This window comes from Myripristis murdjan, chromosome 22 (assembly GCF_902150065.1).
Source record: "Myripristis murdjan chromosome 22, fMyrMur1.1, whole genome shotgun sequence".
NCBI lineage: Eukaryota > Metazoa > Chordata > Actinopteri > Holocentriformes > Holocentridae > Myripristis > Myripristis murdjan.
This window is the reverse complement of record NC_044001.1, coordinates 6,486,463-6,513,177: the sequence shown is the minus strand read 5'-3', so window position 1 is coordinate 6,513,177 and position 26,715 is coordinate 6,486,463. Positions and strand designations below refer to the sequence as shown.

General features: G+C 44.6%; 1 protein-coding gene across 3 annotated transcripts; it reads left to right on the top strand.

Annotated features, from left to right (window-relative positions):
• The first annotated feature begins 223 nt into the window (after positions 1–223).
• rab11fip5a (RAB11 family interacting protein 5a (class I)) lies at positions 224–26,150 on the top strand. Of its 3 annotated transcripts, XM_030082002.1 has the most exons (7): positions 227–1,113; positions 14,535–15,046; positions 15,981–16,563; positions 17,451–17,492; positions 19,232–21,622; positions 22,844–23,000; positions 23,723–26,150. In XM_030082002.1, the coding sequence occupies exons 1-7, from the start codon at positions 737–739 to the stop codon at positions 23,978–23,980; spliced, it is 4,320 nt and encodes a 1,439-aa protein (XP_029937862.1). In that variant the 5' UTR covers positions 227–736; the 3' UTR covers positions 23,981–26,150. The 3 variants fall into 3 exon arrangements, with proteins under 3 accessions (XP_029937861.1, XP_029937862.1, XP_029937863.1); XM_030082001.1 differs by lacking the exon at positions 17,451–17,492 and having other exon boundaries at positions 224–1,113; positions 18,965–21,622; XM_030082003.1 differs by lacking the exon at positions 17,451–17,492 and having other exon boundaries at positions 228–1,113.
• Positions 26,151–26,715: the final 565 nt, after the last annotated feature.

Here is a 26,715-nt window from a genome sequence, read left to right as displayed (position 1 = left end):
CTCTGTTTCACACCTCACACATTACATAACACTTAAAAGTGTTTGGTTGTGAGCCTGGATGGATTTACTTGGATGTGTTAATCACTGGGAAGAGACTTCAACTAACTTTATTTGGTGCTGGTGTGGTTTCAACTATGCATGTTTTAGTAGTCTGTAATAGGGTTTATAGAGAGGCCTCCACCAGGGCATCTGCAGTGTTGACTGGAATTTCAATGCACTTTTAAGAGAGGTGCGGTTTGATTGGAAACAGGCCCGGCAGCAGCACCGAAAACATTTCAGTCTACATTCCGGCACAGGCGTGTATTTCAGTCCTTTCATACAAACCACGCATGTTGTGGTGTATGTGCTGCTGCTGAACTTCCTTGTCCTGCAGAGAGAGGATAAAGGCGTGACGTCGCTGCCTGCAGAGCGGCCCGGCAGGAGAGGCAGGGACGCGCCGTGGGGGAACAGACGCTGCAGCAGAGCAGCAGACTGCGAAACCAAAAACACCGGGGCACCAAAAAACCCGACGACAAAACAACGGCGACTTTACCGAGACGACAGCCATAATGCGGCACCGCCAGGCAGCCTCGTAGCCAATGTGACTGCACATCCTGACGCCGAGCAGAGCAGGAGGAAACGGCGGACAGCAGCACCACCTCTCCCCGCGGTTCAGCCAAGCCTCGCCACGCGTCGCGTCGCCTCGCCCCGGTGTGCGCGGTAGGGTTGGCCGGTCGGTACTGGTCTGGATGTGGACATGTCCTCGCCAAACGCAGAGGAGGACCAGAGATGGATGCCGACGCACGTCCAGGTGACGGTGCTGCGGTGCAGGGGCTTACGAGGCAAGGGCAAGCACGGAACTAGCGACGTGTACACCATCATCCAGCTGGGCAAGGAGAAATACTCGACCTGCGTGGTGGAGAAGACCACCTCTCCGGAGTGGAAGGAGGAATGCTCCTTCGAGTTGCTGCCCGGCGTCCTGGAGGACGGCAGGGGGAACGCCTACTCGGCCGGCAGCAGCAGCCTGGTCCTCACCGTGATGCACCGGGCGCTCATCGGCCTGGACGTGTTTCTGGGACAGGCGTTGATCCCGCTGGATAAGGCCTATCAGGACAATATATGCATAAAAAACGAGTAGGTTTGCATTCTGTGGTTCAGCACTTTACTGTGTAGCTGTGTCTACAGTCCTGGTGTTGGTGTGGTTTCAGCATGAGGATGCATTGCTGTGCTGCTGGCATTGCTTTATCTGCCCATGCTATGTTTCCTAAGCATTTAGCTCATCAGGGTGTTTGTTTGGGCTTTTATGTCCTTTCGGATGCTGTTTGGAGGGCTCCACAGTTTTCCTCTGAGGTCTAAACACAGCTGTCAAGTCGGTGGTGCAGCATCAGGGCTCTGCAGACACACCCTCCTTCCCCCCACAGACACAAAACTAGTTTACTCTGAGCAGGAGGCCCACAACAGACCTGACTTGAGGCTTCCCATCTCTCGGCTAAACCTCCTAGAAACCTCACTTTCATCCCCCCGGGGGGTATCCACATGAGGGCTAGTGTTCATTAGTTGGTTTGTTGTGCATTCTTACAAACGTAGAGCCCAGTAGCTGAGGCATGACGTACATGGGAGGATTACTGCCTGTCCCAATTCCAAGGATTATCTAACAGTTTCATGATCTGGAAGCTGGGAGGCATTTTCAACACAACATGTTGTTTTACCAAAATCCCAGCAATCCTGGGTTTAAAGGGGTGCTGTGCTTGGACGTTGCGTAGTCTGTTTACACTTCAGCCAAATCTTAAAGGGAAACCCACCCTCAGATCCTCTTGCATTTATTTATCATCAGGTTGAGATGCACAGTCCATACCATGGAGTTATTTTATGATCAGCTGTTGTAGTTTACCTTTGTGGTTGTGTAGGTTACTTTTACCTTAACCTGCCTTGTCTGCCTCTACTGATGTTAATGTTTTCCTACATTTCCCAGAATGCCTTTTGCCAACTCTTATAGCAGGGGGGCTGATCTTGACCCAGTCATAAGTTGTTTTTTTTTTTGTTTTTTTTTTGGATGTATAGGTAGAGAGAACGACGGTGATAACATACAGCATGAAAGTGAGGGTCACACCCCTTAACTGAAAACATGTGTTGTAGCTGCATTGCATTCTGGTCTTTTGAGGCTACTGTCAGTGGATATTGGTCTCCCTGTCTCTGCTGTAATTGTTGAACTTCGATGCAAAATGATGCCTCTACCATAAAAAGAAGCTCTAGATGTCTGATTTTGATCACCCTAACCCGATGTTGATGTTTTTGATGGGTGAAAGAAATTCTGCTGTTTCAACCCATTGTAGCTGCACTGGAAACATCCATGTGTCTAGATGTGATGTCATGTCTTTGTCTGGTCAGTTATTCAGAGAAATAGGAAAAATCCATCACCAAGTAACAAAATGTACGCTGAAATGCACTGTATATTGTCATTGTTTTAGTTGTTTCTTGGCTGGATTTTTTGCCTGTTTGCTGTGCATCAGTCAGAGCCAGTGCATTATCTGAGCTGCCCCCCTTCTGTCTGACAGCCTCGCCTGTCACAACAACCTGACACGCTGTGTAGCCTGAGCACAGATTGAACAGATTGACTCGGAAGATGAACACAAATGTGCATGCTGCCCTGTTTGCCTCTCTGCAGCCCTCATAATGGCTCGGGAGAAGTGACTAACAGGCGACCAGACTAAGATAGACCCATGAATATGAGATGAAAGAGGAACCAGTTCCCTCCTGATGGGCCCATTGAGGCTGGTCACTTGAAGGTTAGAGTCAGCCTGTGATGGTGATGTGTCAGCACTTTGCTGCCTTGGTACATTCAGTGTCTCCATGTGGCATTCAGTGAATCCGGCCTGGTCGATAACAACTGCTCCCATTTTCACCCTTTACAAAAACGGAAAGATCAAAGCCAACTAGACGTCAAATTTAACTCAACCCGGGTTTCGATCGGTTGATGGACTGAGATATCGGCAAAATAAATTATTGCAGCGATGATGTTAAGTCTACAGACTGCTTTTGTTTACTGTTGCATTTTCATCTCCCTTAAAGCATCAAGATTTGTGTCAGCAGTCCTAAGGTCGTATTATAGGGATTTGTTTGTTTAAGTCAAACTTTATTCGCATGGTTATAAAACATAGAGCCAGGGATAAATAACAGCAATAAAATCTGATGATACAAACAGGCGAGTAACAGAAAATGGAGGATGAGCTCGAGAGAAGTAACCAAGGGCTTTGTGTCTCAAAACAAAACAGCAAAATCAAGTCAAATTGAGTCATACAACTCCCTCTACACATAACTGTTTGTGTTGTCTTTCAGTTACAGTAAGAAAAATTACAGATTTTTTTTTTTTTTTTTTGTCACAGTCACAACAGTGTTATGTCCAGTGTTGCAGAGGATGACGACAGAGGCGACAGTGGGCCGGTGCCCTGCCAAGACCCTGTCACTGTACCACTGATAATATTTATAAAGCCTCTTACAGGCGGTGGAGGCTCCACAGTGATGTAGCTCTTGGTGTCGTATATGTCAGCACAAGGACATACGCAGGTTTAAACGCCCTTTCAGGCCAACCCACAACCCGTCTTCGTCTCTCAAGGGTTTGTCAGATTCCACATAGTTTACTTGTGAATCAGCACGTTCCATTCATGGGAACTGCAATCGAAGGACAAGGTCCAAATCTGGAGAATGGTTTATATTTAGCATGTTTTGACTTTAATCGGTATTTGACAGTCATTATGATAAACCCCAAACTGAGGTTGAGACATTGGCGATTAAACCAAAAGGGACATCAAGCACCTACTTATTATTTTGGACACTTTCTCATTGTTTTCATGTGAGGACGTTTATATCTTGACTTCTATTTGATGAACGTGAGTTGATAATTGAGCAGCAAAATAGCGCCTCGAGATTAAAGCGGGAACCTGTGAGGTCCTAGTTACTTTGATTTTGCCTCCATCTTTGATGCTAAGTGCTCGTCGCTGTCGTGTTTCTGCACTGCGCTTCCCAGAGATCGCCTGTCAATCAAACAGCGTGGGCGAGACCGTGGCATCTTTCTCTTTGGAGTTTCTGCCGGTGGAGTTCGACTTTCTGCAAGTGGAGCTCTTTTCTTTGCCTGGTTAACCATCAGGGGCTGTTGGTGCTGATGCAAATTACCCAGTTGTTCCTATTCTCTTTATTTCAGATAAACTGGAAATGTGAAATGCATCACTTCCTGTGCAGCAGGAACGAGCCACCAAACACTGAGCGTTCAGAACAGCACGTTGAAGCTTTTATAACCTGGCTGTAGGCTGAATCGCCATTTTGTTAGATCGGTAGATCAAGTATAAAAACTGGAATGAGAACTATTATTACGTAAAACCTATCCTGACATGTCTGAGCTTTAGTCATCGGTTTCTACCTTAAAGGGAGGCAGAGAGGAGAGGACGTGTTGGTCTCGATGTGGCTGCGTGTACACCTGCCACTCTGGTGCAGACTGCAGGAAAGGTGGGCGTTGGGTGAACTCCCCTACTGGGGGAAGATGCAAAACACTGCCAGACAAACACACTGCAGGTAGAGACCAACAGTAGCAGCCACTGTGTAATAGTGGTTCAAAAATCATTTTATGAGGCTTTTTTGCATAATATTGCCCCTGTGATATAACACAGATTTTAAGACTGCACTGTTTTTAAGCTCACTTTTTGCAGGCCAGGGATTCTGCACAGCATCAGGGAACAGAGTAAGATTATGTTCTCTGTGGTTTTCTGAATTATATCCCCTCTGATGAGGCAAAATTGCAGCTTCTTGCAATTTGGAAACTGCAGGATTTAGAGTTTATTTATTTATTTTATTTATTTTTTTTTTATATTAATGGTGCAGCCCTATTTTGACATTTTCCACTCTCTCCATTTCACATCTTTGTCATGTTTCCTATCCGTAATGAGCAAGCCTCCAGTGTTGCCTCAGTCAGTGTTGGGTTACTGAGGCAACTCCCTCTGACTGAGGTAGAAATTGTGTGTGAGTGAGTGAGTGAGTGTGTGTGTGTGTGTGAGAGAGAGAGAGAGAGAGAGAGTGAGAGGGAGATGTTGATCCAGAAAAATCTTGTGCTGAGAGCAGGCAGACATTGCTGGGTCTCCAGTATGATGGACTTCATAAGAAAACATTTACAGGCTGTGATAAAATCAAAATGAGTTTATCTGTGTGTACACATGTCACTCAAGTGTTCGCTATCTGTGTGCATCAGTTTTTGCGGTGGAGAGGCTTTGCAGTTGTGTCACAGATCTCCCTGCATCCCTGTTGGTCACCATGATGGAGGTTAGGGTTAGGATAGTTGTGGTTTGGATGCACTCTTGGTCATTTCACATATTATTTGTAAAAATGAATAGACCAAATGTACATCAGTCTTGCTCTTTAGCTGTAGTCTCTCCTCCAAAACACTGCACAGCTGTTAATTGTCTTTGTCAGCTTGTAGAGATGGGACAATATATATTGAAACTCAATGTGTCACAATACAAACGTGATTTTTATCACCATCGCAGCATGACTTGCGATTATTAGCTACATTTTATCCTACTAGATGTCTCAAATTAAATATATTGCCTATCACACTTTCACAAACTTGCCATGAGTTAGCTAATCAGATACTGTGGTTGAGATGGTGATGGTGAAATTGCACATTAGGAAATGAATGTTGACATTTACTGTCATCCGGTAGCAGACGACCTCCGATATGCCCACCAGAGGCTGCGGGCTCTTTTGTTACCTTTTGTTACCCTTGTAAAATTTTCTCTTGTTACACAGAAAGATTAAATTTGTATTTCCTAATTTAATTCTCCTCGAGGGGCAGGAATGCAGAGGAGGCTGCTCTGCCACGTGGCGAACGATTTGAATGCATTAGTTTGTTTTTGAAGAGGTCTAGTGTTGATTCTCTTACATGAAACATCCCTAAAGGTAAAAGTCATCAGTGATAAGGCTCGAGGAATCCAGACTTGAAGGCTGTTCTTGAGTTGAAAACTCGCAGAGAGAGACACACAGAGTATCCGCTTTGTCGCCTCCCCTGACACTTTTGATATCCAGAGGCATTTGGACACATTAACAGTGTTTACAGGAACTGGCCCACACTAATGGCCTTGAACTCTACAAAACACGGCCTTGTATAATAAGAGCACAATCCAATAGATCTCATTTGAGAGTTGATTACGCTGAGTTTTTTATGGAGGCCTCTAATGTAAGCAAAGAGGACAGTTAGTAGTTCTGTTCCCAGGACACGTAATGCTGTGTTAGCCGTGCTGCTTGCGTCAATGTGTTGTGATACAATACTGCTTATTACACTTGATCATAGCTGAATACTTGAGCAAACACCTCCCGTTAGATGCATTTTTGAACTGCATTTAACACGGATGAGATTTTGTTGTCTTCAGGATTGCAGATTTTTCTCGGATGCGAATATATTTTTGGGTTTTTTTTCCTGCTTTTCTGTCACCTGATCACTTCCCAAACTCAGGACGGAGGAGTGCGGTTTGAAGATACAAAGCTTTATTGTCTGAAAGTATGGAGCGGGAGGAACTCATCGCATCCAGATGTGGAATGTGGTTTCCTCCTCGCCGTCTCTGCTGGGCCCGCTCACAGCTCCTGCTGATGAGGCAGGAATCCAGGCCGCGCTCAGGCCTGGCCCACATTTCCAACATTACTCACAGCGTTGAGGCTCTTGGAGTTTTTTTTTTTTGTGTGTGTTTTTTTTAGGGGGGGGCCTACACTACTCACAAAAAGTTAGGGATATTCAGCTTTCGGGTGAAATTTCAGGATGAACCTAAAATGCATTATAACCTTTACAGGTGAACTTCATGTGACCTTCTGTAAACTTTTGAATGCACATGTCCAACTGTTCAGTGTTTTAGTACTTTTTGCACAAGTTGCTGTTCTCTAACAAGGAGTTTAACGGCAAAATTCACATCAGGTGTTTGATGCTCCAGCTCATCGAGGTCGTATCATTAGGGAACGGCTGCTGGAGACTGGGGTACCTCAAATGGAGTGGCCTGCACTTTCTCCAGACCTGAATCCCATAGAAAACCTATGGGATCAGCTGAGTCGCCGTGTAGAGGCTCGGAGCTCTGTACCCCAGAACCTCAATGTCCTGAGGGCCGCCCTTCAAGAAGAGTGGGATGCCATGCCTCAGCAGACAATAAGTCGACTTGTGAACAGCATGAGACGTCGTTATCAAGCTGTAATTGATGCTCAAGGGCACATGACAAGTTATTGACACTGACATTTTTTGTTGTGATATACCCACCACTGTTGTTGGCTTTTGTTTCAAGAAATTGTTTGAGATGAGGAAATCACCAGTGTATGCTTCTACTGAAATGCCCTACTTTCATGATATAATATCACTGTAGCGTGAACTTTTTATATTTTCCATAAATTTCACCCGAAAGCCAAATATCCCTAACTTTTTGTGAGTAGTGTATATTCACTGACAGATCTGTAATAGGAGGGGTTTGCTTGAAGACCTCATTGTTGTACTTACACTTATGCACCCTGCATGCTCTCTAATATCCAAGCTGGCTTCTTCATAGTCGTTCATTGTAAAGGATAGTGACCTCGGATCTTGCGTATTGGTAAAACCTTTGCTATTGTAGTAGTCATGGATGCAGATTTAAATGGCGGTGATGAAAATGTTTGGATTGTCAGCCTGTTTGCTGTGCATTTCTGCCACGTTCCAGTTCAGCTGAAACATTGTGCAAGGTGTAACGTTTGGTGGAGGGGAAAAGTACTTCTTCAAAATTCATAAGAGCATTATTTATATAGGACCGCACAGAAGAGCCTGAGTTATAAATCATGCTACTCGTATCTCGGTTGAAAGCGCAGGAAAAGCCTGAGCAAGGATCGAGGGGCCGTGAGATGTTCTCTGTCGCACTGAACCTTAGAAATCACTGACTGTTGCAGCTGAGCTTGGCAACTTTGGTGGCTTCAAATGGCACCGAGAGGCATCTGTGAACTGTGAAAAATATGAACTCTGTAAAGGTGAAATGCTGTGATATAAGTATAACGACATCAGCACACTGCAAACGGACCAGACTGTAATGCTTTACACCGAAAGAAGCCAAGATTAGAAAATTATCGAATGTTGGTGAGCTCAGCGTTCTCTAGATGATGTGGCTGCTCACAGGAAGACAGTTTGGATTTTGCTTTTACATTTCTGGCGTCTTTCTGCAAAACTTCCCCTCAGACAAATGACACAAGTCTGCAAGGTCTCAATTAGCAGGGATGGGCTGTTCCTTTGTGATTTAAGCCACTAAGTGCATTTTCATAATAACATTTCCCCTTAGTGCATCTTGAAGATAAAAATAACCTGTTTATGTATGCTCAGGGTGGAGGCTTTGAGGAAGTGTGAGCTGCAACAGCCTCGTGTCACTGGACGGTCATCGGTTCAGTCCTGGCCATAGCCCGTGTTTTCGTTCCTGTTGAAATCCTCTTGCAAACTCTTTCCTGCTCGTGGGACACGCGCTCCGATCCCTCCGCTGAAATGAATGTGAATGTTTGAGAATTGAGCAAAGCAACACGTTCCTAATTAATTATGCTTTTTTGTTGCCTTCCCTTTAGTGTGTAAGGTGGGTAAATGCAGTTGAGGGTGTGTTTTAAACATTGGGAAGTTGGTAAACCTAGTGGAAATGCATGCAATGAGACGAAAACGTGGGTCCTGAACTGAGATGGATACCCTGTTTTTATAGCCGTTCCTTCCGGTTACATCATTATATCACACATTATTATATTCCCAATTAGTGCAGGTTAGTTTGACACATTTTTAAATACACAAGCTTTGGCACTGTGAGCTAGTTCGAGCCGTTGCACCAGCTAGAGACGACAGGGTTTTCTCGCAAAGGAACATTTCTTTTTGTGTGGTCTTGACGATTAAAGTGCTCTGCGGCCTTTTTTTTTTAAAAAAAAAAAATCCTTCGTGTCTCCCCGCCAAGTTAAAATAAAACCTACTCCTGTGGCACCATTTGCATTTCAGAAATCCAGAGCGTCTCTTCTGCCTGGCTCTGATACCGCCCAGGAACACTCCGGCCCTCGGAGACTGTCTGAACACACGCAGGATAAAATAAGCTGATAGCCTACTTGTATTGCAACATGAGCCCTCTCTTGCCTTCAAGGGTGTTTCCGGGGAGCGACTTGTTCTGCAGAAGGAATACACTTGTAAGCCTTTGCCTGAAATAAGCGGCAGCGGCTCCTGGAAGAGAGTTTTCCTTTCTGCTCCTAAGTGGATCGCAGAGGGGAGAAGATGAGGAGATGGTATCGTGCTGGGATGGGGTGGAGTGTTGTGATTTCCTGTTTTTGGGTGATGGGGAAGCAGATATGCAACGGCTAGGCTCTGCAGCTTTGGAATGGGATTGTTTCCAAAAAAAAAAACAAAGTGTGTATAGGCTTCCATATTTCTAAGGACCAGCTATTTCATATCTGTCCTCGGGGCAGGTTAACCCGAAAACCTCATGGCTATTAAGATCACCTTTGTTTTAAATAAAATCCTGAAGCATCATGATATTATGATGGTCTTTGTTTTGACTGAGATAATATCATACCATCTGCCAGTGGGTGGGTGTTTTCTTCACATTGCTCTTCAGTATCATGAGTGCATACATATCTAGCATGCTATCCTCCGTGGAAATCAAACCTCCAGCCAATGGTAATGCTTTGTGAGGCTTCTTTGTGCAAAGGTGCTTTTGGCAAACCAGGTGCTGCTCGGTGAAAGAGCACGTGCTCCTCGTGAGTGTGTCCTCTCCAGATGTAGGCTGCTCGTTCTGTGTGCGCTGCACTTTCTGTATTTAGGTCTCATGTCAGTGTAGTTACATTCAAATTTGTTTCTGTCAGAGTTATTCATGCTTAGCATGACCCACAAGCGCAGGTGCACATAAATAGGGCCCGCAACTTTTCTGCAGCATCTTCAGAAACAAAGATGGTAACTTGTGTCATGAGCATGGCCTTTTGAAATGCTCTTTAGTGAGCAGAAGCCAAATGTTTCTCCTCCTTGTGACGAGATCAGTCTTTTGTCAGTCGCTCTGCAGAAGAGGGCTAAATAAATACTCAAAAATGTTAAAGTGTGAATGCGCGCGATTCATGAATTTGTCAGTGTTCACTCCGAGCCGCTCTCAAACAACAAAAAGGGAAGTTAGGAGGCAGATGGCCTTTTAGAAATGGAGATATGAGTCAGCTTGAATATGTTTGAAAAATAAATGATAATCCCCAGATGGCAGCGTGAGCGATGGCAGTAGTAGTCGGAGGTTTTGCAGAGCGTGCACGCCTCGCTGGTCCAGTGTACTAGTCTGGAATGTGAACCCCACCTTGGCCACAGGGAGTTGCCTGCTATGTCAGGAGGAGGACTGACACTATTGTTGGAGCATCAGTGTGAAATCTGAGTCCACACCTAGCAGGCATTTGAGGCCATACTGGTGTAGATTTTTTTTTTTTTTTTTTTTTTTTTAGAAAAGCTGGAAACAGTTGAGCAAAAGACTTGGCAAAAATGTTTGTGTTGCTCTGATTCATAACAAAAATACAGCAGGTCAGAAGTTTCACCAGCGCCCATTATTTACCTGTATGTTCATATGCAGCCTGATAATACCAACTAATCAGATGTATTTACTCTTATTGTAGATAAAATGCTTTTGTGCATATGTTTTATTTGGATTCGAATGATTCATTTAGTCTCTGACTGTGACTGATTTTTTTTTTTTTGCATAATATAAAACATGTATGACATCAGGTTCTGCTTTTCTGCGAGGGTGGTTCAATAACCCTGACGCAGCAAACGTGTGAAAATAGTCAATAATTGCCTTGTGGGAGTTCCTTGAGGCGGATCCATTGTCATCTTTTCATGTGCGTCAGTCTGTTGATTGCCATTCCTGTGCTCATTTTGTGCGACGTGCTCCATTGTTTGTCTCTTTGCGGGTGATGTGATGCTCATTGTTCCTGCCGAGCTATAAAAAGGATGATCATTCCTGCGGGCTCCACCTGCTATTTGTTCGTGTTGCTCATAGCTGCACTGGAAAAGAAAAAAAAAAAAAAAGCTTGTTAGCTGATTGTTTTCTTCTTGAGTGACTGTTTACGGTTGCATAACATCATGTGTAGTGAGTTATACGACTTGTGTTTCCTTCCCTGCGGTGTACAGTTACCTGACTGCTTATGGTAGCACAGGAAGTGGAACTATTTCCCCTCCAATATCCACAGTGGCTGTTTTTTTTTTGTTTTGTTTTTTCTTCCCAAAGTCTCCGGCCACTTTAACTATTCAAGCAGCCACCAAGCAGATTGTACAATTTAAAAGGCCCTTCAGATAATGGGATGTTACATTTACATTGGACATCAGTCACTGCCGATATAATGGAGGTTCCTCACTGATAATAGCCACATAAAACTTTAGCAAGTGTTTTTGTACATTCATTCTTTATTTAAATTCATTCAAAATTCATTACTTGAGTTTTTAATTGCCTTATAATGCTGTCTAAATGCTGATCCAGAGCTTCAGAGGAAATAATATATACTGGAGACTGTGGCATGAAAGGAGTCAAATTTAAAAATGCTGGATATTGACAGAAGTATTGGCTTTTGGCATCATCATCATCAGCTTTTGTTTAGCCATATTGGTCAAATCATAGACGCCGCCTGACAAAGTGGGCGCTCAATCAGGTGAAGTCACCGTCTGCGTTTACCAGAATTCGGCTGGTGACTGCTGTTATTCCCCACCTGAGTTTTGTGTGTGCAGTCGTACGGCAGGTTTACAGGACACGGAGGGAATCTTCCGGCTGAGGCAAGCCTCTCTGGTTTCTAAGACGGCGGTGCAGACGATGTGTCAGGCTGCTCTTACAGATCCTACATGAGTGGGTTTCCTTTCATCTGCTTTCTCTTTCATCTCGGGGCTTTCGAGTCTCATCTCTTTAGGTTTCAACTTCCTATTCTTCGCAAAGATGCAGATTGTTTCAAGGTGAAGCTTTTGACTCTCCCCCCCCGCGTTACTTTCATTTACGTTGTTGACTCAACAAAAAAAAAGCAATTCAAATGTCAAGCAACATTTGGGTCAGTGCACCTGTAATTCCTCTAACACCTTACAATTTTTCAAGACGTGCAACAATTACGATCATTACACAGTGATTGTAATTGCATTGCCTTGGTGTGTCTCTTGTGACTAATCACATACCGTGGAAGCTGTGGATGAGAAACTCTGGGACACCAACGAGTAAATGATCATGAAATTCGGGCCTGCGTCTTCCACTCGGCTTTAAACTTTCAAAAGCTATACTACAGTAAGAGCAAGACTTTCCCTAGTGAACAAAAAGTGAGAGATGACACCCCTTCGTGTAAATAAAACATGATTTAGAGCGCCTGTGCACGAACGAGAAAGAAAAAGGGCATTGTGGCCGAGGTGTGAGGCGCGAGAGGCTAAAGCAGCACAGGAAGCGAGGGAAAAAAAAAAAAAAAAAAAAAAAAAAAAAAAAACTAAAAAACAAAGCAGACCTCAGTTTCAAAACCAGTTATCTGTTTGTCTCAGTAAGCCCTCTTCCTCCCTGTGATATTAAATTTCCGCTGGCAGCCCCGAGTGTCAGAAACACATTTTTAAGTAGGGGAGTTTTTCTCAGTCATAACCATTTGTTAACCAGTCGCCGCAGAGCAGAGGAGACTTTCCCATGACTCATGGTGTGGTCTGCTCGCTTGACTCCACCTGTTGGTGCGAGCGAGCGGCGTTTCGAGGAACTGCTCCTGCCAGCTCGTGCGGAGGGGGAATTTACCGTTGGGCCGGGGGGGGGTCAGCCGTATTTAGGCTGCTTGTTGTCAAATCCGAGATGTGTATTGTTTCTCGTTTCACCTCATTGTTCTTGCTCTCTGGCTCTGGTGACAAAAACAAGAGTCCCTCCCCAAGGCATTGTGGGACGTCTGGCCACACACACAGCTTGGTGGCATCCGTTAGTAGGACACAGACTGACCCTTGCACTTCCCCCACCCCCATCCTTACTCCACACACACACTCACACACACTCTTTTCCCAATATCAGGGCAGATTAGCCTCATTCATTTTAACAATAGGTTCTTTCACATTATTTCATGACCCCGCCGGCCTCGTGTGTCTATTATTATTGAAAATTAATTGATGATGTGTTTTGAGAGGCATTTTTGGAGATTTGTAGCATTGCAGTGTGTGTGCATGCATGTGTGTGTGTGTTTAAAAAGCCAACAGAACAGTTGTGATTCAGCTCTTTTGTGTGGGTTCTCGTTGTTTGACGTGGTAACGGATTTAGAAATCTCCTCGGTGCTGAGAATCGACCTCAGCTGGCCGTGTGAGCTTGTTTTCGGCTCCGCTCTCGTCTCACATTCATGCAGTTTAACACTTCCCAGTACAGAGGACGTGACGGGCCAATCCCCTGTGCCGTAATCCAGTTAGAGCATTAATAGAGAAGCCCAATTCAGATGTCAAAAGAAATGTGCACTAACCCATAAGCCATGACTACAGAGGACATGCGGCGACACTGTTGTGGATCTACGTCAAATGAAAAAAAAAATGATATTATTTGATCTACCCCCTAAATAGGGCAGTAGTGATGCTCTCTTCTCATCACTCTTACTGTGCTGGAGTCTGTCTGGATGGCCCCAATGCTAACTATTAGCCTGCTCCAATTTTTAGCCTTTAGCTCTTATGTATTGGCACATATAGAATAAAGCAGCAGAAACATGACAACAACAGAAAAGAAAAAAAAACCCTAGAGGCTTACAGAAAGAATCTCACCAAATTGTTTAAATTCCCCCAAGTTCACTTTCTTTATGTACAACCAGTTAAATTTACACAAACAAGGTTTAAGAGCTCTTTTACAAGTGCTGCTGTCAAGTGCACTCGAGTGAAAACCGTTGCCAGGCAGCTCAGATGTAATAGTAACGTGCTTAATTCAAATGGATGGTCAAAACAGTGGTGGACGGGCATCAAATGAGGAAAGATGAATGTGCTGAATGAGAGTTTCAGGGTTGCAAATGTATGAGAAAGTGAAATGAAATGATTGTGAATACCAGCAGGGGTGGAACATAGGACCGCGGGGCCGTGGGGCACAAACTAGACACACTCTTAAATAAACCTTTATTTATTCTTCTTGGCTGAAATCTTAAAATTCTTCCTAATGCTACTATAGTTTCTGTACACATTCATGCAAAAGTTCCTTCTCTGTTATAAATGAAAAAAAAAATGCTTGCTGCCTCACTTTATCCAAATAATTCTTAAATGTTTGCCTTTTATTTACCCCACTTGAATATCTAGCTTTTTATTATATAGTAGCAGCTGATAGAATGCCCCAAATTTTAAAGAAATTAAGGAGTCGATGAAGCAAACCTTTTCTAGAGGCTCTAACATTGCAAAGAAGATTTGCTTGGGCCTGCATGTTGCTTAATAAGTCAACTCTGCATTTAAGATTTATACATAACCACAAAATAACCAGACAATGAATGGAGGCCTGTGTGAAGCTGCTCTGTGCTGCGTTTCCATACAGTCCTCCTTGTGTCTCTTCTCACAGAGGTGATTGAATGCCTTTCTGTTTCAGGTGGTACCGGCTGAACTCCAAGACGGGGAAGAAGGAGAAGGAGCGAGGAGAGATTCAAGTGACCATCCAGTTCACCCGCAACAACCTGACGGCCAGCATGTACGACCTCGCCGTGAAGGACAAGACCTACTCCACCTTCAGCAAGCTGAAGGAGCGCATGAAGGGCAAAAAGAGGGCCAGCGACGAGGACTCCTCCTCCGCCATCCTGCCCGGCGGATACGGGGCCCTCTACCGCATGCGCAACCGGCTGCCGAGCGACGGAGGCGGCGAGGAGGAGTACGAGGACGACGAGGGCGGCGAGCTGCGGAGGAGCAAGATGAGGAACTTCTTCCTGAGGGGGAAGCTGCGCAAGTCGTCGGACACCCGCTCCAGCACGTCGCTGGGCTCCGAGAGCAGCGAGTCGTCGTCGCGGGGAGGCAGCCTCAGTCCCACGGCCGGCATCAGCGTGGTGGTGTCTGACCTCTCCAACTCGCCCAGCAACAGCAGCAACCTTACAGCGGATAACAGCCCTGGTGAGGATGACCAGTGACCACACATAGGCCCCTTATTACTTATTCATTCATTTATTTAAAATGCCTGGGCAGACGACTGTAGGGATGAGCAACAAAGAGGATTCAGGGAGAGGGAAGAGGTGTCGATTTGATTGATTCACACTTTATTGTCAGTGAGGGATGAAATTTTTGTGCATCGACAGCAGCTCCATTTTAACAACACGTCACCTGGTAGAACTCACTGAAATCCTTGATTTAATTAATTGATTGGTGCAGTGTCACAGAGTCAGTGGTGGGAAAGGTGCTCCAATCCGTAATGGAAAAACACTGCATTAAAAAAAATCCTGCATTCAAAATGCTGTTTGAGTAAAAGTATAGTAGTATTAAAAGAAAGATGTAGTTATAAAAAGTAAAAGTGGAGAATTGTTTCTTTCAAAGTGTTGAATTATTAATGCATTAACCTGTAAGAAGTATTTTAATGGTGTAGCTCTGACTGCACCATATCTAGTTTGTTTTTTTATATGTTTTGCATTTGAAAGTTTTTTCTACAAAGTAACCACAGATGTCTCACAATAGGCTCTTTGAATAAATGTACTTATTGCCTTCCACCTCTGCATGGAGAGCAGGACTGGAGGTGGGCTGTGCTTTGAAGGGCAGAACAATTGGTCCTGTTGTATTAGACAAGATTAACCAATCCCAGAAAGGTAAATTAATCCATTTCAAATAGTTGTTGCATCCAGGTCTGCCACTGATACTGACCAGCACTGCCACGAAAAAAACATTCAGTCAGTCAAAGCCATTACAAGGTTTTTATCACCAGATAAGCCGCTTGCAAATTTAATTTAGCAAAGTCATTTATTAGCTGCAACCATTTTTCTTTCTCACTCCCTGTCTCCCTCTTTCTCTCCCTCTCCATCTCTTTCCATTTCGCTCTCCTCTCACCTGCCTTTTGCAGAGCACACGGCAAATACGTCACCCAAGTCATCCTTTTGCAAAAGTGAGCCAGGTGATGAGGCTGGTGAAATCACCATTGCAGTGCCTCAGCCCTCTGTGTGCATTAATGGAAGCCATGCTTACAATGTCCAGCCCCTGGACCCCGGCTCAGGAAAACCCGCAGGTTTATTAGGCCTGGGGCTGCTGCAGAAGTCCTTGCCTCTCTCCATGTCTCTGCAGAACCTCAGCCCACGGGCTGAGGAGCTCCCCAAAGGCCCCGCCGGAGATGGGCGACGCTGGTCCTTCGACAAGGCCGGCGAGGAGGAGAAGGCGGCCATAGCGGCGGTCCTGGAGCAAAGCGGCCCCATGCTCGGTGACGGAGTGGAGAGGTTGGGACAGGCCGCAGCGTCTCGGGCCTCCTCTTCTGCATCGGAGTCAGAGAGCCAGGGGAAAAAGCAGAGGAGGAACTTGTTCTCCCATGGGAGGAGTGAGTCTGCGGGGAAGGGGCATAGTCAGTCCAAGGATGAGTCTGAACAGGCCCCTGCTCCTGCTGAGGAGAAACACAGGGGATGGTTCGGATCAAAGGACTCGCACAGCAAACCCAGGTGAGATGACACAACCGTTACACACTGTGATCACAGAGAAGGTGACCCTGCACTGACAGCCGGTTTTGGTCCCACACTAAACAGATGATTAATTATAATTTCCCTATAAATCTGAATTGATTCAGACCATTAGGAGCAGCCAACATGTTACATGAGCCGGCTGAAAGATTGCGCCTGCACTGTTTAGATTTACCGCCATTATTAGCTGCTGGCTGGAGTGTCTAATTGCATGTGACCCTCATGCTTGTATTGGCAAAAATAGTGGCATGAAAGAATGCGTTTGAAGTGTAAGCTGGTGTTGTGCCAGCAGATATGGAGTAGAGTACTGAAATGTCTTACTCAGGTTACTAATTAACATGTTGCTGTACTTGAATTGGCATGGGCCTTGCAAATATTTTCATGGGCCATCATCAGCGCAAGGTTTGCGGATGAGTTCTTTTTTGTTTATATCAACAAAGCAATAGTATCACTTCACTTTTTACGAGAGGTAAAGTCCAGCGCAGCATTTGGCTCTAAATGGAAGATCTCTTCGCTTTTATGCTCCTTAAATCTAGAAATAAAACTTAACTCAAGCTTAAAAAAATGACTCAAGTACAGCTAAAAATATTCAGAAAGTCGCATGGCGTTGAGTTCACTCAGGTACAGTCATCTAGTTATTTTCCACTTCCTGTGTTCCAGCGTGAAGCTAGAAGACGTCTCGAGCTTTATTTTCCATGTCTTAACACATCCTTCCCCAGCTCCCGGTCCCAGGCTCTGGTTACAGCACGTATCTGCAATGCAGATAGGGGTGGGGTGCTGCTCCCATGAAATTACCTTTTTAAAAAAGCCAAAGCCCAGTCCAATCCATAATGTGGCTCAATAACAATAATGTCCCGTTGGTTTAAAAGATGGCAGTGTGTGAGCTGGGAGCAGCCGTTCTTCTCTTACAGGTTTGTGGCTGTATGTGTGTTTACATCTGAGTTTTATGTTTGCAATTGTAATATATGTCGGGGAAGAAGGTGAAAAACACTCCAGAGGTTTATCTCTACTTCTAACACAAGCACACTGTTAAGTGGGTAATTTATTTGGGAGGTGTCACCTGCTGCACTGTACTTCATCTTGCACCGCTCACTGCTATATTTTAAACAGGACTGCTGTATTAATTGAAGTCCTGTTTAAAATATGACAGTCTTCTGGCTCCTCATCCTCCTCTGTGTGATTTCTTGTTATTCTCCTTATTATTTTGTTGTTATTATTATTATTCAGAGATCATAAGGAAACATCATGTATTATTAAGTTTCATACACTGACTGGAAACCTAATATTGGTCTCATAAGCACGTTTAATTCAAGCGAGGTCAGCTGTTCTGGATTGGTAGTACATTGAACACCCTCCTGCGAGCTCCACAGCTATACGTTTTCATACCCCACATTCCCTCATGCTCTTTAGATTCTTGGGAATAACGCCAAGTTGGCATCGGTTCTGCTACACAATCACTACGTCCAGTTGCATCAACTTTCTTGCAAAACATTACATCACTGGCATTTTTAAAACATGGAGGAGTCACGGGGACGGTTGTTTTGGAAGACATGAAACGCACGCAGAGCATGACGGGTTTTGATTCAGGAGAAATATCGACAAAATATTTTCATAGCAACTTTCAAAACAGTTAACTGTGCTTTACATAAAATAAAAACCAGGGATAAAAATAAGATGAGATAAGGGTTGTAAAGGGGTGGAAAATTTCTGGTTAATTTCCAGAAAATTTCCAGAAACTTCCCATGCTGATGGGAAACTGGAAATATTTCAAATTGGAAACTTTCCAAGGGAATCAAGGGGAAAATATGGGAATTAACAGGAATTCACGAGAATTAACTGGAATTAACTGGAGATTTGGGGTCATTTATATAAACTGTATCATATGCAAACATAAATATAAACATTTTACATGCAAATTTCAAAAATGACATTTTTGCTTTGGATTTATTTGTGAGTAGAACTTTAATTGAACAACAAAAAACATGAATGTTGAATGAAATAAACATGTTCCCATTTCCCATTCAACATGTAAAATTTCAATTACACTTAAGTTCCCTGCTTTAGGCTGACCTGCAATTTTGCAAATTTCCAGTTTATTCCTGTTAATTCCTGTTAATTCTCATGGAAAGTTTCCGACTTTGAAAATTCCTGAAATTTTGCAACCCTAGATGAGTTTGGATTAGATAAACATAAACAATGCCAGGCAAGAGGGTAATTGAAGGAGGAAAAAATCGGGACACATAATAAGGATAAAACAGACAGAAACAAAGAGAAACTTGTCAAGTGATTTGAAGTATCACTGATTTGATGGTGGAAGCCTCGGCCTTTAACTGTGTGAACAATCCTCACTAATCAAGAGGACTGTGTGCCCTTCCTTTCACAGCCTGGTGGTGTCACCTAAGCTAGAGCTCAGCACTGACCCCCACCCTCCGCCCCTCCCTCCCACCCCACACCCCCCGGGTCCCCCTGCTGCCTCTTTGGCTTCTCCGCTGCATCACACTAACCCGTTCTGCCGTTCACAAAGCTCCGCACCTCCCATGTCCCCCGGCAACCCTTTCTTTCCTCTCCTCCAACACAACCCTTTCTTTGGAGACATGCTAACCGACCAGGGCCTAAAACCTTCACTGCCTCCTCTGCCCTATCTTTCCAGTTCCCGGCCCCCCATATCCCAGCTCTTCCCGCAGGCAAGTAACCCTAACCCCACCCCGCCCCGAGACCGCCTAGCCGCAGGGGACCCCGTCAACAACGCAGATCCAAACAGCAAAGTGGAGGCCAAACTTAAGCAACGGCCCCTTCCTCCTATTCCCACGGAAGGGGACAAGCTTCTTAGCAAGAAGTCATCCAACCCTTTTATGTCTGCTGGGGCAGTGGAGCCGGATGTGGAGTGGGACGACTCCTTTGAAGCATTTGCAGCTGGTAGGCTGCAGTCTCCAGAGGAGCCGACTTCAGACTGCAGGCCACAGCAAAACTCACCGAACGTCCATCCACTGGAGCGCTGCAACAATAAAGTGCTACTGCCCACAACAGATGATAATAAAAACACGAATGTGGCAGATGCACCACATCCACCAGCTTTAGATGTCACTTTAAATGCACGCACAGAGCCTTTATTAGAACCAAATGAACTCAGCAATCAGCCGTCTCATTCCCACAAAGAAAATCTCGCCACATTTACGCAGTTTCTTGACACTATCACAGAGACCAACAGCGAAACATTAAATACTTCTGCTAACCCACCGGATTCTGATGTTTGTACTGGGACTAATCAACCTAACAACGCCACTAACACGAACACTAACGTGCACCAAGTCCCCTGCGACAGCTCGTCCCACACGCAGGACGCCCCAGTTCTGTGTCCAAATCTGAAGCCGAACAGCAACTCCCCAAATTCTGGCTCTTCGGGCGTAGGCAGTTCGGCGGAGGAGGACTTCCTGTCTAGTCTCTCTGTTTATTCAGCATCTGAGAAATTCTCCGCTTCTTCGTCCGAGGACGCCGAAGCACAACAAGTTGAGAGCAGTAATCTTAGCTTCGATGAGAAATCTTCTGTCCCAGCTGTTGTGAAATCTGTAAACCCCCTAGAATTTGAGAATAACATTGACGGGTCAGATGATCTGTCTTTGGTTGACGTAGCTCAGGGAAACGTCCAGCACCGGGACGATGACGAAAAGGTACATTTAAACTCTTCCCAGGGGCAGGAGCAGTTGTTGATACCACAGCCAGAGGTCCCTCCACAGCTGCCTGTGATCAGCACAAAGGAAATGGAAACTGAGGATATAGATATTCAGACACCAAGCCTAGACGATATCATGTTCTCTGACCCACAGCCAGATCCCTCCATCTCCTCACAATCTGACAATGAAAAACCAGAAAAAGGCAGCTGTGACCTCAAAGGACCTTTAATAGATTTTTCTTCTGAGGAGATAAATAACTCCATTGTATCTGTAACTAACAACGTAGAGGTCATGAACCCCACCAGTTTAGATGAACAACCCTCAACACACCCGTCATTTTACGTCATGACTTCCTCCCCAGGTGACAGCCAATGTATACTGGACTCCTTAGATAACACTATTTTAGAAAGGCAGGATGCCAGCCAGGATTTTCTCAAGCCAGTCAGTCTTTTCAGTGAATTCCTCAGCGCTGGTACCAGCCAAGGCTTTGATGACAACCTGCTGCACACAGGGATGTCTGATCAAAGCACCAGCAGCGTTCCCCATAGCCAGTATGTGAGCGCCGATTCTCAGCATTACGTCACTTGCCTGTCATATCAGTTGTCCAAATTCTTCAGTGCCTCCGAGGAAGCTGCAGCCAAGCAGCAGGCGGAGGAAACACCCTCTGCCAGCTCATCACTGTGTGGGACAGGGACTTGTGATGAGGTGCATGAGGTTCAGCCACCTGTTTCGGGTCTAGAAGATTCCACGAAAGCATGCAGGTCACCTGAGGAAGGAAAAACCCAAATTGAAGGATTGGGATTGCTTGAGTCAGAAGAAATCTGTCTGTCTGAGGACAGGACAGCGCCTCTTGAGCCAAGTTTCACGTTAGGGGATGACTTTGAGTTACAAATGCCCCCCAGTGCACCAACAGACACGAGCTGTGGCCCCGGTAAGCTCAGCGAAGGGTCTGGAGGGAATCAACATGTGGTGTTAGATGACTTCTTCCCAAAACGATTTCAGACACAGAGTGCCATGTTACAGCGATCCCAGTCCGAGGGCACGATGAGGACCAGCTTTGAGGAGCTCCTCGTGCCCTCCTTCGGGAGCGATCCTAGTGTGATGCAGGAGTGCTCCTCTGCCAAGCCTGGCCCCGGCCTTCCCTTTCACATCTCCTCTGCTCCTTCCCTAACTGCTGAAAGTAGCTCCCCTTTAGTGCTCTGTCCCCTCCCTACTGTTGCCGATGCTTGGGCGAGGTCACCATGGCACCACAGCACGGCGCAAGCCAATGCCCCAGCTCTCGGCAATGCAAAGCCAATGACTGACGCAGCAGCGCATGCAGTTTTGCCGCAGGAGACGCAGCAGCAGCAGGCAGCCAATCAGCAGACCAGGTGAGGTTGCACATGCTCAGTTGGCTCGGTGAAAAGATGGAGAGGAAGCACTTTTCCCGCTTCCAGAATGTTCCTCTCCTCTCCTGTGTTCTCGTCTCTTAAGCTTCCCACTGCCACTTCGCTTCTCCTGCTTTCTTCTGTGCCGCCGACTCTCGAGGGGTTTCTCTTTGTTGGTGTGATCATTTCTCTTTATCACTCTGTCGACACACACACACACACACACAAGCGTGCACACGTTGGCGTTAACCACACTGCAGGTGTCTTGTGTGTGTCCTGGCTCTGTGGCCATAGGGGGGAAGCAGAGGCACAGCCCAATTAGCAGTTATTATTTTGTCCTGCTCCTACCACAGAGCTCCCCTCCCTCCTCCCCAGAGGGCCAGCTAGCGTTCTCACACAGAGCCGCCAAACATCTCGAGCAGAAACCAGGCGGCAGAAGAAGTGAAAAGGTGTTGTCTGTGTGTCAGTGATAGCATTTCCTTTTCACCTCGGGGTAATAACACACTTAACGCCACTTGTTTGACTGCACAGACTCATGCAATTAACTCTCGCAGTTTTGAGTTTATTAATTTTAATTTTTACTGGAATGTTTTTTTTTTTTTTTTTTTTTTTTTTTTTAATGAGGAGTCTCAGACTTGCCTCACCCCCCTTCTTCCTGATCACTTTAATTTTGAAGCTCTAGCAACCATTTCTGTGCCATCATGGAGGTCCAGTGAAAAATTGAATTTGCTTAAATGATATTTAAACAGAACCATGTAACAACTCTGGGAAAAACTCTGGTATGAATGTAGAGATCAATTCTATTTCATGTTAAAGTAAATGTTCAGATAAAGTAGATTCACTGCTAACTTGAGATTATTAAGGAAACATTTTTTTGTGTCGCACTTCTTACTATCAAGCCCTATAAAAACACATTTCCTTTTTGACTTTGGGTGCAAGCTCATGGTGTTCTCCTATCGTGGACCCACTGTTTCCAGGGCTTTCTGTTCCCTCCCTGTATTTTATTAATGGATTCATTTGTTTCTTGTTCACTGTAACTTGCAACAGAAGTGGTTTTTGGAAGCAGCTTGTCCATAAGCATGATTTCAGATATTACTATTTTCCAAACATGCACCATCAGGTTATGTATTTTTTTGTTCATCTACAAGTGGAACATAGAGTTGAGGTAACATGGGGCTGTGATCAGGTTTCCAGCGGTCGGTAACGGTTGTTGTCTTGTCGTAGCCCCCACCCAGTAAAGCCCCTGACCACTGCCATACTGGCTGAGGAGAAGCGGGCCGAGGGCCGCTCAGTGCTGGCCAGCGGCCTGGAGAAGCTCAAGTCCACCATCCACCCAGGGAGGAGCAGCCAGCAGACTGAGCAGGAGGCAGACAGGAAAAAGGTTAGTAATAATCATAGTGATGATGCTTACAAGTTTGAGTCATTTGTCTCAGTTTCATTACCGCTTGTTGACTTCGGAGGAACAACACTGATGATAATGACGATAATCTAATTTCTTTTTCAATATTTTCAGTAAATGTCGCTCAAAATGCTTTACAGTTTGAAAATATAAGAGAATTGGTTCACAGGATCAAGTAACAGCAGTTGACAAAAGGAGAAAATAACACCAAACTCAACAGAAAGAATAACAAGTCATAAATCATCCTGTGTTATGGTGATGATGCATCAGCAGCAATCAGGGCTTTAGTGTTAAATAAAAAGGTGTGGTTTCATAGATGTGGGGTTTCATAGTCTCAAAAATCAAGTGACAGGTTGTTCTGTAATTTATCTGAATCGAATTAATACACTAATTTGATTATTTGGAAAACCAGGACAAATAAACACATTTTAATTCTGCTTCTCAGGCAGACTGTATTTAGTGTATCATGCATATTGTAAATTTGCAGTGCAATGACGGTCCTGTCCAGGCTATTTGATTGACAGGTGATTTCTGGGATGTGCAGTGCAGAAACGCCACAGAAATGGGCGCTTAGCATTAAAGATTTCAACAACAACAAAGCAAAAAGGGGAAAAAAAAAAGAGAGAAGCTTTCAGATCACAGAGTTGTGTTCTCGTGTGTTTTCTCACCCTCACGGCTCTGTGGCCCTGTGTCTCTGTGTTTAGTCTCTGACCGAGGGCGCGGGGTCGTACTACCACCTGACCCACAGCGAGCTGGTGGCCCTGCTGGTGCAGCGCGAGGCCGAGCTCGACAGGCAGAAGGAGGAGTTTCGGCGGCAGGCGGCCCTGCTGAGCAAGCGCGAGGTGGAGCTGAAGAAGCTGAAGCCGCAGGTCAGGGATCTGGAGGACTACATTGACACGCTGCTCGTGCGCATCATGGAGCAGACGCCCACTCTCTTGCAAGTGCGCTCCAAGTACAAGTGACGAAGGGGGACGAGGGTTGGAACTGGGGTTTGCAGTACAGTACGCATCCGTTCACTCTAACCTCCACAACAGCTCTTTAGTCTTTTCACTGCTATGCTGTCCTTTTTGATATAACGATTTAGGCACTGGGAAAACGTCGAGGTGATGTTTTTCAGCCGGCATGCTTTACTGTATTGAAACACATCCTCGTCGAAGGGTTCGGTTTGTGCGGTTTTGAATGTAGCGGGTCCTCAGGTTGTTTTCAGGTCACGGCCAGTTGGTTTTACACTCAAAGAGAGGTGACCCCCCCCCAAACACACACACACACACGCACACACACACACACACACACACACACACATAGACACAATGGGTTCAAAACCTAAATGCTTCCACTTTTGGATCCTGATTGTAGAAACATCGATTCCCTCCTTTTCACCTCACCCGTCACTTCATCACCTTACCACAAAAACAGAGAGAAATTGTAGGGTTTCATTCCATGATGCCTTATATCCAATTTGAGAAAAGAAATCACCCGATTCCTCCCTCGAAAACACGAATGATTCCTTCAACAAAAAAACGACGCTTCAAATACATTTCCCTCAATATTTGTGCTGCTGTGTATTTTATCAGAATGAGCATCACTTTTCTCCAACTGGTGTATATCTCGTTTTGGATTGAAACTCTTCACACGTTCCCTGATGAATACCGCGTGCACTGATTAGCCTAGTTTTGAAACTACAAACCAAATGATGGGTGTAAAAGCTCAAACACTGGTCACGTGCACTGTACCGGGAACTGATTGTAGCTTTGGAGTGTTCAAAAAGTGTTCTTAGCCAGCGAGTGAATGGTTTGATCTTTTGATGCACATCAAGTGCTGAATATCTTCTCTTTTTTTTTTTTTTTTTTTTTGCTTGTTCCTTCTTTCTTTACTCCTTTCGATCTTTTTTCTTTCATGGGCATGTCTTGAAATTACTCATAAATGCTCAGCTGCATAAGCTAACTGATTCTCGTATGGGTCGTGGTTTTATCAGGTAAAGACAGTATCACTCAGCATCCAGTCAGTATCAGGATCAGCCGTTGCAGCTTCTCTGAGCTCATGCTTCTGCCTTCCCACTGTGCATTATCGACACAATTTTAACGTTTAAGAAAATGCCTCCGACATGCTGGTACTTGACTCCCCTCCCTCCTCGGTGTCTGTGTGTCACATCCGCTTCTGCTCAAGCACGCACATCGCTAGTGCTTTTTTCAGGTGTGTTACAAAGGGATATATACAGTATTTACAGCGTATATGCCGTATGGAAATGCCAAATGCTGCCTTATTTTTTTCCTTTTTGTTTTTTGACGTCGGTCGTTCATGAAGTTGATTTAATTAAAGCACTTCGTTTGAGTTATAGGGGCTCGGGGGCAAGTTTTGAAAAAGAAGAAGCCATCTGTTCACTGAAAGTTATTTGTCTGACTGCTTTGTTATGATATCGTTTAGATCATTGCACAACAATAAATTGTATGCATACCAATAGAAAATGAGCAGATACAGTGATTCCTGTGAAACGCCAAAAACAACAACACATGATTTAAAAAAAAAAAAAGAGAGAAAAATAAATAATAATAATAAAAAAAAAGAAACACCAAGCCTTCGAACTTAATCTATGGAGCAGATTTGATACACCATGAAGTATTCCAATACGAAGCCACTTTCAACAGCGTTTTTGGATGTTCTTGCACTACTTAATCATAACTCGACTGTACCTGTCTGTTAATATTGGTATAGTTAGATTTAGATCACACCGTACTGCACTTTCTAATTGCTCCCTGTGATTTAAGCACTTGGCCTACTTTGACACCACACAGACGATTAGTAGCCAGTGAGCTTGAAGCATACGAAAACATGGAAAAACCGCCTCGTCATCTCAGTTCCGCTGTGCGATTGCAATATCGAGTGCATAGATGACTGTAGAGACATATTAAATGTGACTCCGCACTTATCAAGCGCAAGAATAACGTCCTCTCCATGTCTTCCATTTTGAGACTTTTTATTTAAGTTTGAACTGATTGTATTTTGTCCTCGATTGTGTAGCCGGTGGAATGTGCTTAAGGTAGAATATAAGATTGGAAAGTTTACAATTCGTGATGCAATTCTGTTTCACAAATTTTGTATATTTAATAAAGAATATTTTGTGTTTCTTGCTCACCGTATGTTTTGCTGCACATCTTTCTTTGGTGTGTGTGTGTGTGTGTGTGTGTGTGTGTGTGTGTCTCAGTGGACCTTGTTCTTGCAGGGTTTTTGAACGTTTGCACAGGCTTCAGTATTCTCATGCTTTTGTTCCAGGTTGAGGATGAGACGAGGCACTTTAAATAAAAGCTTTTGTTATTACACAATATCACTAATTACGATAGATTTGAAAAAAAAAAAAAAAAAACTTATGGTGTAACATCACAATTAATGTGTTCACCATAGCCATGCAATGCAACTTTTCCTTAACCCAAATGCCCTTATTTTTCCATAATAATTTATAAATTCAATGCACTGATTTTAAATAAATCCTCTTTTTAATTCACTTATCAGAAATGGGCTTCAGATATATTATCGCTCAAGGTAAGACTGTTTTTTCATGATGTTTTGCAAGCAAATGTAGTCAGGGGAAGCCTATTTATTGAGTGAATTTGATGATAAAGTCCTCACGGACATTAAATCACAGAACCGACCCCTGAACGCTGACTGGCTAATTAGCCAGTAGCTCCTCTAATTAAAATGA